The sequence below is a fragment of the Oncorhynchus nerka genome, linkage group LG9b, assembly GCF_034236695.1.
Source record: "Oncorhynchus nerka isolate Pitt River linkage group LG9b, Oner_Uvic_2.0, whole genome shotgun sequence".
In the NCBI taxonomy this organism is placed as follows: domain Eukaryota; kingdom Metazoa; phylum Chordata; class Actinopteri; order Salmoniformes; family Salmonidae; genus Oncorhynchus; species Oncorhynchus nerka.
Window position 1 is genome coordinate 16,957,428 of NC_088424.1, and position 16,859 is coordinate 16,974,286.

The 16,859-nt window shown below is 44.4% G+C and overlaps 1 protein-coding gene across 1 annotated transcript; it reads right to left on the bottom strand.

The window, feature by feature from the left end:
* Positions 1-349: 349 nt before the first annotated feature.
* On the bottom strand, positions 350-7,934 carry LOC135565710 (ladderlectin-like). Its single transcript, XM_065013603.1, has 8 exons — positions 7,830-7,934; positions 6,549-6,636; positions 6,094-6,209; positions 5,589-5,780; positions 4,452-4,565; positions 774-883; positions 579-666; positions 350-436 (listed from the first exon to the last, which is right to left on the bottom strand). The coding sequence occupies exons 1-8, from the start codon at positions 7,842-7,844 to the stop codon at positions 350-352; spliced, it is 810 nt and encodes a 269-aa protein (XP_064869675.1). The 5' UTR covers positions 7,845-7,934.
* Between the last annotated feature and the right edge of the window lie 8,925 nt (positions 7,935-16,859).

Genomic DNA, 16,859 nt, shown 5'->3' on the forward strand with positions numbered 1-16,859 from the left:
GAAGAGGTACATTTTTTATACTACAATTTCTTGCTTTTCTCAAATGTCAACCAAAACTTTACTTAGTTTGTCTATCGAGCTTCCCTGAAGTGTAGGGCGTCAGGGCTACACTTCAGATCAGCATTAGGGAAACTAAAAGTAGCTTCGGGTTGTTTTGTATGCAAATAGTAAAAACGCTAAATAGTATAAAGTGAATATAAATATTCACTTTAACAGATGGTGACCCCAGCTAGGAGCAAAAGAGCAGAGAGGTTTTCCCCAGGTCTCGCCTTCCTTTCATCCTTTTCTCCTTCTGTTTCTCCTGCGCCTTGTCAAGTCTCACCTTGATTGATAACAGGAATAAATACAATCATATACATTTCATAGGAAGGTGGTCCTCGAAGGCGTTCTGATCTGGTTCAAAAACTTCCACCACATCAGGTGGGGTTTCAGGGATCTGAAAGTACGTTATACAAAAATTTGAAAGATTACAGTATATGCAATAACAATTGCATTGTTTACCTCAGTCAACAGCTGCGGCTCCCGTTTGTACTCGGTGGAGGCCTGGATTCTGCTGTTGTGTGCAAAGAGAGACTCACCTTCAGGTTGTTCTCACATCCTTCCTGGTACCAATCAAGGGACTTGCCCATGGCGGTCTTGAGGGTCTGGTTGGTCCAGTCCCCAAACCTGGAGGGGGTAGGAAAGCGATATTGAAATATGTCTAATTATGTACCATGGAAAAAAAAAAGAAATTGTAAAAAAATAACCATTCCAGCGTTCATGACCTCGGTCACTCAAGATGACCGTGGGTGTTGATGTCCACCATCGCCTTGGAGGTGGCCTCGCCAGTCTCGTCCTTGATGGGTATCATACAAAACAAAAATCTATTTTTGGTTCCAAGCACCTTTAATGGTTCACAGAAGGGAATTTAGAGTTAAGCACGTACTCTTCTTTCCCTTACTGACCCTAATGGGTATTGCCTCCACCCACTTGGTAAAGTGACGGCCTTCAGTTCAATACCATGATCACGGTGATGTAATTATACTAGCTAGCTGTGCACGGAGGGAGTAAACACGTCACACTGCGCATCATGCGATTCCATATGTAATGCATTTCTAAAGCCCTTTTTAGGTCAGATTTCACACAAAGTGCTTCTACAGAAAACCAGCCTAGAACCCCAAACAGCAAGCAAAACAGATGTAGAAGCACGGTGATCCGCAGGCAGAACAGTTGAAACCAGTCCAATACATTTGGCTCTAATAAATTCCATCTTGTACTCACACGTCTATACCCAGCGAGAGTTTGGAAACGCAAAGCTACATTCTGGGATTCGAACCACCAAACGGCTGGCCCACTACTTGGTATGTGTTATTTCTTACATTGTTACCCCAGGAAATCTGAAGTTTTATTACATGCAGCCGGGAGGAACTATTGGATATAAGAGCAACGTCAACTCCCCAACATTACGACTTTCCCGAAACGGCTCCTCTGTTTGGTCCACCACCCAGGACAATGGATCGGATCCCAGCCGGCGACCCAAAACAACGGCGCCGTAGAAGGGGCAGACGGAGCGGTCTTCTGGTCAAATCGCGCACCGCTCCCGAGCATACTACTCGCCAATGTCCAGTCTCTTGACAACATGGTAGACGAAATCCGAGCAAGAGTCGGTACAGCCACCTGGTTTCTGCACGCATCGCGCCGACAGAAACAAACATCTCTCTGGCAAGAAGAAGGGCGGGGGTGTATGCCTTATGATTAACGAGACGTGGTGTGATCATAACATACAGGAACTCAAGTCCTTTTGTTCACAAATCAAATGCCAACCGCATTATCTACCAAGAGAATTCTCTTCGATACCCCACCCAAGCAGACACATCGACGGCCTTGAAAGAACTTCATTGGACTCCATGTAAACTGAAAACCACATATCCTGAGGCTGCATTTATAGTAGCTGGGGATTTTAACAAGGCTAATCTGAAACCAAGGCTCCCTAAATGTTATTAGCATATCAAATGCGCGACCCGGGCTGGCAAAACCCTGGATAATTTCTATTCTAACTTCCGCGACGCATACAAAGCCCTCCCCCGCCCTCATTTTGGAAAATCTGACCACGACTCCATTTTGTTGCTGCCAGCCTATAGACAGAAACGCCCGTGCTCAGGTCTGTTCAAAGCTGGTCCTGGGATATGTTGCGCATAGCGTCGGACAATAACATTGATGAATACGCTGATTCGGTGTGCGAGTTTATTAGCAAGTGCATAGGTGATGTTGTTCCCACAGTGTCTATTAAAACCTTCCAACCAGAAACCGTGGACTGATGGCAGCATTCGCGCAAAACTGAAAGCGCGAACCACTGCTTTTAAATCTGGGCAAGGCGACCGGAAACATGACCGAATACAAACAGTGTAGCTATTCCCGCCGCAAGGCAATCAAACAAGCTAAGCGTCAGTATAGAGACAAAGTAGAGTCGCAATTCAACGGCTCAGACACGAGGTAGAGGTATGTGGCAGGGGCTACAGTCAATCACTGACTACAAAAACAAACCGGGCCAGACGGCATCCCTAGCCGCGTCCTCAGAGCATGCGCAGACCAGCTGGCTAGTGTGTTCACGGACATATTCAAGCAATCCTTTCCATGTCTGCTGTGCCCACATGCTTCAAGAGGGACACCATTGTTTCTGTTCCCAAGAAAGCTAAGGTAACTGAGCTAAATGTATATCGCCCCGTAGCACTCACTTGCGTCATCATCAGCTTTGAGAGACTAGTCAACGACCATATCACCTCCACCCTACCCAATAGGTTCACAGACACAATCACACTGCCCTAACCCATCTGGACAAGAGGAATACCTATGTAAGAATGCTGTTCATCGACTACAGCTCAGCATTTAACACCATAGTACCCTCCAAACTTGTCATTAAGCGCGAGACCCTGGGCCTCGACCCCACCCTGTGCAACTGGGTCCTGGACTTTGACGGGCTGCCCCCAGGTGGTGAGGGTAGGAAACAACTCCTGTTCACCCATGACGTCGTGGCCATGCACGCCTCCAACTCAAGTTTGTAGACAACACTACAGTGGTAGGCTTGATTACCAACAACGAGATGGCCTACAGGAAGGAGGTGAGGGCCCTCGGAGTGTGGTGTCAGGAAAATAACCTCAAACTCAATGTCAACAAAACAAAGGAGATGATCGTGGACATCAGGAAACAGAGGGAGCAGCCCCCTATCCACATCGACGGAACAGTAGTGGAAAGTTCCTCGGCGGACACATTACGGACAAACTGAAATGATCCACCCACACAGGCGGCACAACAGCGCCTCTTCAACCTCGGGAGGCTGAAGAAACTGCTTGTCACCAGAAACTCCCTTTTACAGATGCACAATCACCGCCTGGTACAGCAACTGCGCCGCCCACAACCGTAAGGCTCTCCAGAAGGTAGTGAGGTCTGCACAACGCATCACCGGGGGCAACCTACCTGCCCTCCAGGACACCTACACCACCCCATGTCACAGGAAGGCCAAAAAGATCAAGGACAACCTGTTCACCCCACTATCATCCAGAAGGCGAGGTCAGTACAGGTGCATCAAAGCGGGGACAGAGACTGACAACCAGCTTCTCTCTCAAGGCCATCACTGTTAAACAGCCATCACTAACACCTCTAGCCACTTTATATAATGTTTACATACCCGACATTACTCAGAGGTATATACACTGTACTCTAAACCATTTTCTGCATCTTGCCTATGCCGGTCGGCCATCCATATTTTTTATGTACATATGTGAAATTGTTAGATATTACTGCATGGTCAGAACTAGAAGCACAAGCATTTCTCGACACTCACATTAGCATCTGCTAACCATGTGTATGTGACAAATAAAATTGATAGGGAACAGATGGGGTAGGGAAATGTAACACTTAAAATTCACAGAAGGTGCTCTGACAACAGCATGATCATTTTCTACTTATTTTAAAGCTATATACACACTGTTCGTGGAGTAAGACAACTTTTTGGGTCCTAAGAGAATTCTATTCTTCAAGAAACAATGGATCAACAATATCAAAGAATTTAAATGCCCACTGAACAGACACCCAGACTGCATCTTCAAGAAACAAAGTGAAGCAATGTTAAATAACCACTCATGAGATTAAATACGTACACCCGTTTTATTGACAACAAGCTACAATAGTTACACAACAAGTCAAACATATTTTAACATGAAACATTTGCAGTTAGGATGCTGACACCAGAGTAGCATTTTTGGTTTCAATTGACAGTTTGAAGGATTCAACAGGTTCTTATGGAGCACACGGAGGGATAGCTGTCTCCACATGATTCATCGTTCCAGCCGTTTTCAGCTTAAGAGGAAACACGAAATAGAAATTACCTCTCGATGTACACACGAAAAGAGAAAAGTCACATTTATTTGTTAAACTTACTCAAAAAAAGTTTAATTTGATGAATGATAATGTACCTCAAAGTTGATCTGAATACATGGCTCTCTGCGACCATTGTGGTTATTCGGCTCCCCTTCAGCCCAGCTCTCGTGATCAAATTTGGAGCCGTCACTCCAGAACCATAGCCTGTCCTGTGTGGAAGTAGTGAGATCTCAGTATCAAATGTTACATGTGCTTGCTGAACAATTTCTAAAATACAACACTCATGGTCTTTCCTCCAACAAAACGGTAAAAGCCACCACTACCAAAACGTGCAGACTGACACTGGAACTGTTGGGTGAAAAAAAATACACAAGTGTTGATACTACAACCACATTTCTAGAAATCCCAAAAATAGAAAAAGACAGCTAGTAAGTCGTTTCTGCGCCATAGCAAAGAGGAAGAGGCGAAGCGAGAAGGATAACTAAGCCCAAAATCTGCCTTCTCAAGCGGGTAGCGTTTTTCCTGGTCACCAAGCAACTCGTTTTTGTATGGCCGTCAATAAGATGTCGAATTTCATTAACGGAAAACATAATGGCTTATTTGAGCAAATATACGTTTTGTAATGCTTAGGTTGTTACGAGTACTGATACAAGTAGCACACATGACATGCCAGAAACTGAGAAAAACATTTCTCTCGGAGTTGTGCCTGTCCCTCGAATCTGCCCGACATTGCAGACTCTTCACATCGTTAGAGGCCAATGGAGTATCTGGTTCATCTAATGGATCATCTGTGGCAATTGCTCTGGATATTTCGAGATGCTCAACTCAAATCTAGACCTACAACCAACAGTATTTCTTTTGCTTTTGCCAATGACTTCACACGAGGCATAGGTCACATGCCTAAATACTTAAAATCACATTAATATCAGTTTAAAGAGATGACATTGGGCCATGTTTACTTGAATAGTGTTTGGTTAAAAGGTAGGCAAGTAACTTCATGCCTACTGTGCCAAAGCAATTTACAGTTATTCAAATGGGAGTGTGGATATAATGGTAATTTCCTAATTCCACTTAGAACTCGAGTTGCGAATGTCAATCTTTCCTCTGCGGTACCTCAAACTGTGGTCATTACCAGCTGAGAAACTGGCGAGTTGATTACTCCTGGCACAGAGTTGTCTGACCAGTGTCTTAACACCTACTCCGAGCTGATGGTTTTATTAGTCTTAAGTCACCTTTTCCACATTTGCTTGAACAGCATCAAATCCGCCAATCCAGGTAAGAGGGAAACTGCCAGTCGCGATCAACACCACCGCCTGTACAAATTGGGACTCTTCATAGCTGTGCACAGATGCCAGGTTTGCGCCAAGGTACTTTACAGTGTTGTACACAGGCTTCAGTTTTTCTCCAAGTAACTGACAGTGGCGCTAGAGCAAGCAGTACACAGAGACAAAGACATGTCATAATGGAAGTATTAGTCAGTTGTCCAGTCTGAGAATTTGTCTTCTGGACTCTCAAATATAGGAATTAGTTCATCTCAGTCTTAACCCATGCCTTGAGGGTTCTAATATACAAGAGGGCCCAACTCCACACAATATTGAAAAGCCTATAGAAATTTGCAATTACAGCATATTAAGTAAGGGGAGGTTCAGTATTTTACATGAGGCGCCTGTTAAAGGCCAAAGCACCTTAAAGTCAAAAAACTAAGTTGACTTCAATTGTAGAAAGCAAGCATTATACCTCTGCATTGGGCCATGTCCTTGCAGTTTTGACAAACATGAAGCAGCGCGAATTAAATTGGAACCAGCCTCTGGGGCATGGGTTTCTTCGGTCTGCTGCAAATGTCACCAAATCATCTGAAAGGAGAAGACAGGGAGGGTTCCGAAATTGCAGCAGACTTTAAAGGATAGTCCAGACTGACCCTTGCATCAAAAATAACATTTGGAGATCAGTCATGCCACACTACAACAAAATATACACAATCAATGATGTAAAGCACAAACTTATTCCACAGAGCACAGAGTGTCTACAGGTTTTCGCTCCTCCCTCGATTGATCAATTTAGGTCACTAATTAGTAAGGAACTCCCCTCACCTGGTTGTCTAGGTCTTCATTGAAAGGTAAGCCAACTGCAGATGCAAGAGACTCCGTGGAATGCGTTTGACACTCGTGATGTAGTGTGAGGCTGACTCTTACTTGCTATGCGCGCAGTCATTCTGTCGCCCAGTGTAAAGGCAGCGCCGAGAAGCAGTAGAAGGGTCAACATCGTCATGGTGATAGTCTCCTGAGACACACACACACGAGATAAGCCATCAGTGTTTCCCCAACCTCTCCTCGAGTACCCCAGCAAGTCCACTTAACACATTCAACTAATGAAGGGCTAAGGAATACCAGGTATCATCTCTTCCACCACAGAGTAGATTAGCCTGGCACACGGGAATAAGGAGAAGTCTATGCTCTTGGGTTCTCCCCAAAACAGCACCCTAGATAACTAACCCCGATGCATGGCACACCTAGTAAGTCACCTTTTTGCAAATGAAATTGGCTGGTAAAGTACATTTTTCTAGAGCAGGAGACGCAACTTGCCTGGCATGAGCTACCTTTTATTAATACACACGTCGCAAGCGACTTCTTTCAAATAGGCTCATTCTTCTCTGCCCTACAACTCTTCAGTGTACCGTTCTGGCAATAGACACAGTAAAATGAGTAATAAACTACTAAAGGGGCCCTATAAAAAAAGCTGTGATTTTAAACCCCAAATTACAGCCATTTTCATAAATGTTCTCAGTTCAATTTCCTGGTTTGCCACTCAATTACAATTGGTAATGGAGAACAAAATGTAATGTTCTGAGTCCAAGGCAGTGCTTAAATCACATCAGAATACCATTTATTTTATGTCTGGAAGAAAAGTAACACATGAGAAAGCAATGTGTGGTCGAATGTGCCAGTCTAGCGATGGTTCTGTATTGCCAATTGCTGCTCATTTCATGGCAACGTTTGCAAATAACAATAGATACCATTTCTATACTTTTGACAAGTATACCTTGCAGTTAATACTTAGTTGTGAAAGAATCTGGCAACCCACTAGGCATCAACTGGCTACACAGGGAGTGAGCGACAAGGCAATATTGCTGGAAATTAATTGGCAGATATGGTTTTAAATGTGACGTTTTAAGCCAATAGTTGACTAACCAGAGGTGGGATAACGTCAAGTCGCGTTGATTTAGTAACTTGCAGTGTCTGATACTCGAGATTTGTTTGACAGTTGAACACGTGAAAAAAATAAAAAAATTAAAATCTGAATTGTTTGGCAAACTACTATGACCTGTTGGAGACCCCTGCCCTATGTAACTAACGCACTACATTTGAATAGGGTCACATATGCCCGATGGGTCCTGGTCAAAAGTAGTGCACCACATAGGTTACCATTTGGGATGAAAGCAGATACAGTACTAGATGACTATGTTGAACTCTCACCTGTAGTCTGGTCATGTCAGCGCTCTGTTTGTGAGTTGAGTTCTACTGTTTCCTGCTCTCCTTTTTTAAGGACCCATCCAGTCAGACCCCTCCCTCTCTCATCCTTTAACCGGTCAAATAATCAACTAATCATCAAGCTGTTATCATTTGAATCAGCTGTGTTGTGTTAGGGCAAAAACCAAAACGTATAGCCACGGGAAGAAGTTTGTTGGTGCAGGGTACTTTTAGTGAATGTTATTTTCAATTGGGGTGCTGGAAAAATATCTTTGACTGGCGCTCTATTGGTCCACTATTATAGCACAACTTTTGTGAAAATGTAACAAATCTATAAAAAGTTAACATATATACATATATACAGTACCAGTCAAAAGTTTGGACACACCTACTCATTCAAGGCTTTTTCTTTATTTTTACTATTTTCTTTGTAGAATAATAGTGAAGACCTCAAAACTGTGAAATAACACATATGGAATCATGAGGTAACCAAAAAAAGTGTTACACGAAACCAAATATATATATGTTAGATTCTTCAAAGTAGCCACCTTTAAACTTGATGACAGCTTTGTACACTCTTGGCCTTCTCTCAACCAGCTTCACCTGGTATGCTTTTCCAACATTCTTAAAGGAATTCCCACATATGTTGAGCACTTGTTTGCTGCTTTTCCTTAACTCTGCGGTCCAACTAATCCCAAACCATCTCAATTGGGTTGAGGTTGGGTGATTGTGGAGGCCAGGGCGGTCTGATGCAGCACTACATCACTCTACCTTATTGGTCAAACAGCCTGGAGGTATGTTGGGTCGTTGTCCTGTTGAAAAACAAATGATAGTCCCACTAAGCGCAAACCAGATGGGATGGTGTATCGCTGCAGAATGCTGTGGTAGCCATGCTGGTTAAGCGTGCCTTGAATTCTAAATAAAACACAGACAGTGTTACCAGCAAAGCACCATCACACCTCCTACTCCATGCTTCACGGTGGGAACCACATTTAAGTCATTTACATTACATTTAAGTCATTTAGCAGACGCTCTTATCCAGAGCGACTTACAAATTGGTGCGTTCACCTTAAGACATCCAGTGGAACAGCCACTTTACAATAGTGCATCTAAATCTTTTAAGGGGGGGGTGAGAAGGATTACTTTATCCTATCCTAGGTATTCCTGAAAGAGGTGGGGTTTCAGGTGTCTCCGGAAGGTGGTGATTGACTCCGCTGTCCTGGCGTCGTGAGGGAGTTTGTTCCACCATTGGGGGGCCAGAGCAGCGAACAGTTTTGACTGGGCTGCGCGGGAACTGTACTTCCTCAGTGGTAGGGAGGCGAGCAGGCCAGAGGTGGATGAACGCAGTGCCCTTGTTTGGGTGTAGGGCCTGATCAGAGCCTGGAGGTACTGAGGTGCCGTTCCCCTCACAGCTCCGTAGGCAAGCACCATGGTCTTGTAGCGGATGCGAGCTTCAACTGGAAGCCAGTGGAGAGAGCGGAGGAGCGGGGTGACGTGAGAGAACTTGGGAAGGTTGAACACCAGACGGGCTGCGGCGTTCTGGATGAGTTGTAGGGGTTTAATGGCACAGGCAGGGAGCCCAGCCAACAGCGAGTTGCAGTAATCCAGACGGGAGATGACAAGTGCCTGGATTAGGACCTGCGCTGCTTCCTGTGTGAGGCAGGGTCGTACTCTGCGGATGTTGTAGAGCATGAACCTACAAGAACGGGCCACCGCCTTGATGTTAGTTGAGAACGACAGGGTGTTGTTCAGGATCACGCCAAGGTTCTTAGCGCTCTGGGAGGAGGACACAATGGAGTTGTCAACCGTGATGGCGAGATCATGGAACGGGCAGTCCTTCCCCGGGAGGAAGAGCAGCTCCGTCTTGCCGAGGTTCAGCTTGAGGTGGTGATCCGTCATCCACACTGATATGTCTGCCACACATGCGGAGATCATTCGTTCACCTACTCTGCATCTCACAAAGACACACTAATCAGACCAAAGGACAGATCGCCACCGGTCTAATGTCCATTGCTCGTGTTTCTTGGCCCAAGCAAGTCTCTTGTTCTTATCGGTGTCCTTTAGGAGTGGTTTCTTTGCAGCAGTTTGACATGAAGGCCTGATTCACGCAGTCTCCTCTGAACAGTTGATGTTGAGATGTGTCTGTTACTTCAACTCTGTGAAGCATTTATTTGGGCTGCAATTTCTGAGGCTGGTAACTCTAATGAACTTATCCTCTGCAGCAGAGGTAACTCTGGGTCTTCCTTTCCTGTGGCGGTCCTCGGGAGAGCCAGTTTCATCATAGCGCTTGATGGTTTTTGCGACTGCAATTGAAGAAACTTTCAAAGTTCTTGAAATGTTCCGCATTGACTGACCTTCATGTCTTAAAGCAATTGTCATTTCTCTTTGCTTATTTGAGCTGTTCTTGTCAAATAAATGGACTTGGTCTTTTACCAAATAGGGCTATCTACTTTATACCACCCCTACCTTGCCACAACACAACCTCATGAATCTGGATAAGAGAATGCCAAGAGCGTGCAAAGCTGTCATGAAGGCAAAGGGTGGCTACTTTGAAGAATCTCAAATATAACATAGATTTTGATTTGTTTAACACTTTTTTGGTTACTACATGATTCCATATGTGTTATGTCATAGTTTTGATGTCGTCATTATTCTACAATGTAGAAAATAGTAGAGAATAAAGAAAACCCCTGGAATGAGTAGGTGTGTCCAAACTTTTGACTGCTACTATATATATGTATGCCCTTTACTTGTCAGTGTTCCAAATGGGGACCTTATTTGTATTTTTACCTAAACACGCAAACACCATCAGATAGAATTAATAGCAAGCAGTGCACTGGGTTAGTCAGATTTGATTAAATATAACAGAACAGATGAACTGGCGAGACACTAACTCTCATGGGATGGGTTGCCAAAAAGAACTAACTGAAAGCCACACTCCCAGATCTGTTTATGCTGTTCTGTCAATGCTATCACTGTTATGGTTTACAGCAAAAATGCAGTCAGTACAGTTGAAGTGCAGCTGATATTTTGATGCTTCTATATCCCTGGATATCACCTGCAGGAATAAGTTAAGCTTATTCCTACCCTGCTCCTGTATTTTTTTTTCCAAACATCGACCAGTAGCATTGAGATGATAGAATTTGCTTTTGGAAAAAGTTGAGGCTTTTTGACACTGGCTTGTGCGGGTCTTAGCAGAGCATGTGTATATGAGCATCAACAAGCCTTGTTACCATATACCCTTTGAGAATGAGTGAACAAATTGTTACTTCCCACAAACATATGTATCAGATTCCTTTTGGGAAATTCATTTGGGTAGTTTTCTTTGCACATTGGAGGACCCCTGCAAAACCAAGCGTGAGGTAATGGCAATGATGTCATGTGTGCTATCCACATCCTGGTGCTGAACTGTGAAACGTCATGCGGTGCTGAACAATTTGAATCAGCTTGGCTCGTGTCTTGTGGAATACTCTTTGATCAAAACTGATACATTAATGAAATCGTTGCACTAATGAATTATTTAGAAACTAGAATCTGATTAAGGGAAAGTTACACACTTTTTTCTGTGAGCGCAATCAACAACCTATTTGTGCATGCCCAACGGAATGAACATTGTGGTGCGGGGACTGCCATATTGTGTCATCATTTTGCCATAAGGGTTAGAGACATTTTTGCAGTTGTAAAGCTCATTTCCAGTAATTGTACACATTTTGCTATATGAGTGAGAGACTAATACATTCAATGGGGGCCTGTCATGCCAAATACTGTCCCCTACTGCATCACAATGAGATTCGAACAAGTATTAGCGTTCATTGCTATATCGACGGAGTGATTAGAATTTTGGAGATCACAGCCTAAATTGTGTTCTTTTCTTCGTCGCTATGCAAACAAGGCTGATTTCTGCGACAATTTCTCTGTTTAAACAAGCTTTGTTTAGCTTGTAACATGGAAACGTACATTCAAACTACTTTTTGGGGTACCTCGTCAACATTACAACATGAAATCCATGTCTTAAACGTTGCTACGTTTCGGGAAATGGCAAAGAAAACGTGTATTCTGCTTGACACATTCAAGTTGCTTACATTACAGATCACAAAGTAAGCTGATGTCCACTCCATTCAGATGTAAATCCTTTTGATTCAGTCACTGGCTTGTCTGGCTGTCATGTTTTTATTTAACCTGCCCTCATCTACACTGAAATAATATAATTTCAGTAGTCCTCTATTATGATTCACCCCCCCTCCCATTTAATACACCCTTGTGGTTGAATACATATATATCATCTGGTGTAGGTCCAAGGATACAACAATGAATAACCTGGAACAAATAAATACCATCAAAGGATACCTTACAGCTTCCAATAATGAACACCTTGTGAAACCCAACCTGTCAATATATTTTCATACATAAACTTTAATCGTTTTTGGTACAGTTGTGTCGTGATTTTTTCCCCACTGATTTTCTGTACACTCACATGGCAATCATAGATAAAATACTGAATTCTGGTTTGTGGAATATAGAGGAGGTGGTTGCTGTGTGGGTGGGAGGTTCTGCCTGTCCCTTGTTCTCAACAGGCAGCCAGTCTCGGAAGGGAGACTGCAAAGTCCAGGCACTGCTGCTCTCTTGAGAACAGGAGCAGAGTTAAAGGGAACAATGTAGGAGACAGACACATAAACAAGCAAACACACAGGTTACACTGAGAAAATGTCATGGACTGGTGCAGTGTTAGAAATGGGAGATATGTACTTCAACACTTTTGGAAGGTATAGCCTAACTGGTCCCACTCCGACTCAGAGCACAGCAAACCAAACTGATCCGAACTCACTGGTTCTGGTGGATGGGATACCTCCTGGGGGGCTCGGCCAGTCGATGGTCCTAAAGTCATTTGTAGAGGTAAATTGAAGAGGTACATTTTTTATACTACAATTTCTTGCTTTTCTCAAATGTCAACCAAAACTTTACTTAGTTTGTCTATCGAGCTTCCCTGAAGTGTAGGGCGTCAGGGCTACACTTCAGATCAGCATTAGGGAAAAACTAAAAGTAGCTTCGGGTTGTTTTGTATGCAAATAGTAAAAACGCTAAATAGTATAAAGTGAATATAAATATTCACTTTAACAGATGGTGACCCCAGCTAGGAGCAAAAGAGCAGAGAGGTTTTCCCAGGTCTCGCCTTCCTTTCATCCTTTTCTCCTTCTGTTTCTCCTGCGCCTTGTCAAGTCTCACCTTGATTGATAACAGGAATAAATACAATCATATACATTTCATAGGAAGGTGGTCCTCGAAGGCGTTCTGATCTGGTTCAAAAACTTCCACCACATCAGGTGGGGTTTCAGGGATCTGAAAGTACGTTATACAAAAATTTGAAAGATTACAGTATATGCAATAACAATTGCATTGTTTACCTCAGTCAACAGCTGCGGCTCCCGTTTGTACTCGGTGGAGGCCTGGATTCTGCTGTTGTGTGCAAAGAGAGACTCACCTTCAGGTTGTTCTCACATCCTTCCTGGTACCAATCAAGGGACTTGCCCATGGCGGTCTTGAGGGTCTGGTTGGTCCAGTCCCCAAACCTGGAGGGGGTAGGAAAGCGATATTGAAATATGTCTAATTATGTACCATGGAAAAAACAAAAAGAAATTGTAAAAAAATAACCATTCCAGCGTTCATGACCTCGGTCACTCAAGATGACCGTGGGTGTTGATGTCCACCATCGCCTTGGAGGTGGCCTCGCCAGTCTCGTCCTTGATGGGTATCATACAAAACAAAAATCTATTTTTGGTTCCAAGCACCTTTAATGGTTCACAGAAGGGAATTTAGAGTTAAGCACGTACTCTTCTTTCCCTTACTGACCCTAATGGGTATTGCCTCCACCCACTTGGTAAAGTGACGGCCTTCAGTTCAATACCATGATCACGGTGATGTAATTATACTAGCTAGCTGTGCACGGAGGGAGTAAACACGTCACACTGCGCATCATGCGATTCCATATGTAATGCATTTCTAAAGCCCTTTTAGGTCAGATTTCACACAAAGTGCTTCTACAGAAAACCAGCCTAGAACCCCAAACAGCAAGCAAAACAGATGTAGAAGCACGGTGATCCGCAGGCAGAACAGTTGAAACCAGTCCAATACATTTGGCTCTAATAAATTCCATCTTGTACTCACACGTCTATACCCAGCGAGAGTTTGGAAACGCAAAGCTACATTCTGGGATTCGAACCACCAAACGGCTGGCCCACTACTTGGTATGTGTTATTTCTTACATTGTTACCCCAGGAAATCTGAAGTTTTATTACATGCAGCCGGGAGGAACTATTGGATATAAGAGCAACGTCAACTCCCCAACATTACGACTTTCCCGAAACGGCTCCTCTGTTTGGTCCACCACCCAGGACAATGGATCGGATCCCAGCCGGCGACCCAAAACAACGGCGCCGTAGAAGGGGCAGACGGAGCGGTCTTCTGGTCAAATCGCGCACCGCTCCCGAGCATACTACTCGCCAATGTCCAGTCTCTTGACAACATGGTAGACGAAATCCGAGCAAGAGTCGGTACAGCCACCTGGTTTCTGCACGCATCGCGCCGACAGAAACAAACATCTCTCTGGCAAGAAGAAGGGCGGGGGTGTATGCCTTATGATTAACGAGACGTGGTGTGATCATAACATACAGGAACTCAAGTCCTTTTGTTCACAAATCAAATGCCAACCGCATTATCTACCAAGAGAATTCTCTTCGATACCCCACCCAAGCAGACACATCGACGGCCTTGAAAGAACTTCATTGGACTCCATGTAAACTGAAAACCACATATCCTGAGGCTGCATTTATAGTAGCTGGGGATTTTAACAAGGCTAATCTGAAACCAAGGCTCCCTAAATGTTATTAGCATATCAAATGCGCGACCCGGGCTGGCAAAACCCTGGATAATTTCTATTCTAACTTCCGCGACGCATACAAAGCCCTCCCCCGCCCTCATTTTGGAAAATCTGACCACGACTCCATTTTGTTGCTGCCAGCCTATAGACAGAAACGCCCGTGCTCAGGTCTGTTCAAAGCTGGTCCTGGGATATGTTGCGCATAGCGTCGGACAATAACATTGATGAATACGCTGATTCGGTGTGCGAGTTTATTAGCAAGTGCATAGGTGATGTTGTTCCCACAGTGTCTATTAAAACCTTCCAACCAGAAACCGTGGACTGATGGCAGCATTCGCGCAAAACTGAAAGCGCGAACCACTGCTTTTAAATCTGGGCAAGGCGACCGGAAACATGACCGAATACAAACAGTGTAGCTATTCCCGCCGCAAGGCAATCAAACAAGCTAAGCGTCAGTATAGAGACAAAGTAGAGTCGCAATTCAACGGCTCAGACACGAGGTAGAGGTATGTGGCAGGGGCTACAGTCAATCACTGACTACAAAAACAAACCGGGCCAGACGGCATCCCTAGCCGCGTCCTCAGAGCATGCGCAGACCAGCTGGCTAGTGTGTTCACGGACATATTCAAGCAATCCTTTCCATGTCTGCTGTGCCCACATGACATGCTTCAAGAGGGACACCATTGTTTCTGTTCCCAAGAAAGCTAAGGTAACTGAGCTAAATGTATATCGCCCCGTAGCACTCACTTGCGTCATCATCAGCTTTGAGAGACTAGTCAACGACCATATCACCTCCACCCTACCCAATAGGTTCACAGACACAATCACACTGCCCTAACCCATCTGGACAAGAGGAATACCTATGTAAGAATGCTGTTCATCGACTACAGCTCAGCATTTAACACCATAGTACCCTCCAAACTTGTCATTAAGCGCGAGACCCTGGGCCTCGACCCCACCCTGTGCAACTGGGTCCTGGACTTTGACGGGCTGCCCCCAGGTGGTGAGGGTAGGAAACAACTCCTGTTCACCCATGACGTCGTGGCCATGCACGCCTCCAACTCAAGTTTGTAGACAACACTACAGTGGTAGGCTTGATTACCAACAACGAGATGGCCTACAGGAAGGAGGTGAGGGCCCTCGGAGTGTGGTGTCAGGAAAATAACCTCAAACTCAATGTCAACAAAACAAAGGAGATGATCGTGGACATCAGGAAACAGAGGGAGCAGCCCCCTATCCACATCGACGGAACAGTAGTGGAAAGTTCCTCGGCGGACACATTACGGACAAACTGAAATGATCCACCCACACAGGCGGCACAACAGCGCCTCTTCAACCTCGGGAGGCTGAAGAAACTGCTTGTCACCAGAAACTCCCTTTTACAGATGCACAATCACCGCCTGGTACAGCAACTGCGCCGCCCACAACCGTAAGGCTCTCCAGAAGGTAGTGAGGTCTGCACAACGCATCACCGGGGGCAACCTACCTGCCCTCCAGGACACCTACACCACCCCATGTCACAGGAAGGCCAAAAAGATCAAGGACAACCTGTTCACCCCACTATCATCCAGAAGGCGAGGTCAGTACAGGTGCATCAAAGCGGGGACAGAGACTGACAACCAGCTTCTCTCTCAAGGCCATCACTGTTAAACAGCCATCACTAACACCTCTAGCCACTTTATATAATGTTTACATACCCGACATTACTCAGAGGTATATACACTGTACTCTAAACCATTTTCTGCATCTTGCCTATGCCGGTCGGCCATCCATATTTTTTATGTACATATGTGAAATTGTTAGATATTACTGCATGGTCAGAACTAGAAGCACAAGCATTTCTCGACACTCACATTAGCATCTGCTAACCATGTGTATGTGACAAATAAAATTGATAGGGAACAGATGGGGTAGGGAAATGTAACACTTAAAATTCACAGAAGGTGCTCTGACAACAGCATGATCATTTTCTACTTATTTTAAAGCTATATACACACTGTTCGTGGAGTAAGACAACTTTTTGGGTCCTAAGAGAATTCTATTCTTCAAGAAACAATGGATCAACAATATCAAAGAATTTAAATGCCCACTGAACAGACACCCAGACTGCATCTTCAAGAAACAAAGTGAAGCAATGTTAAATAACCACTCATGAGATTAAA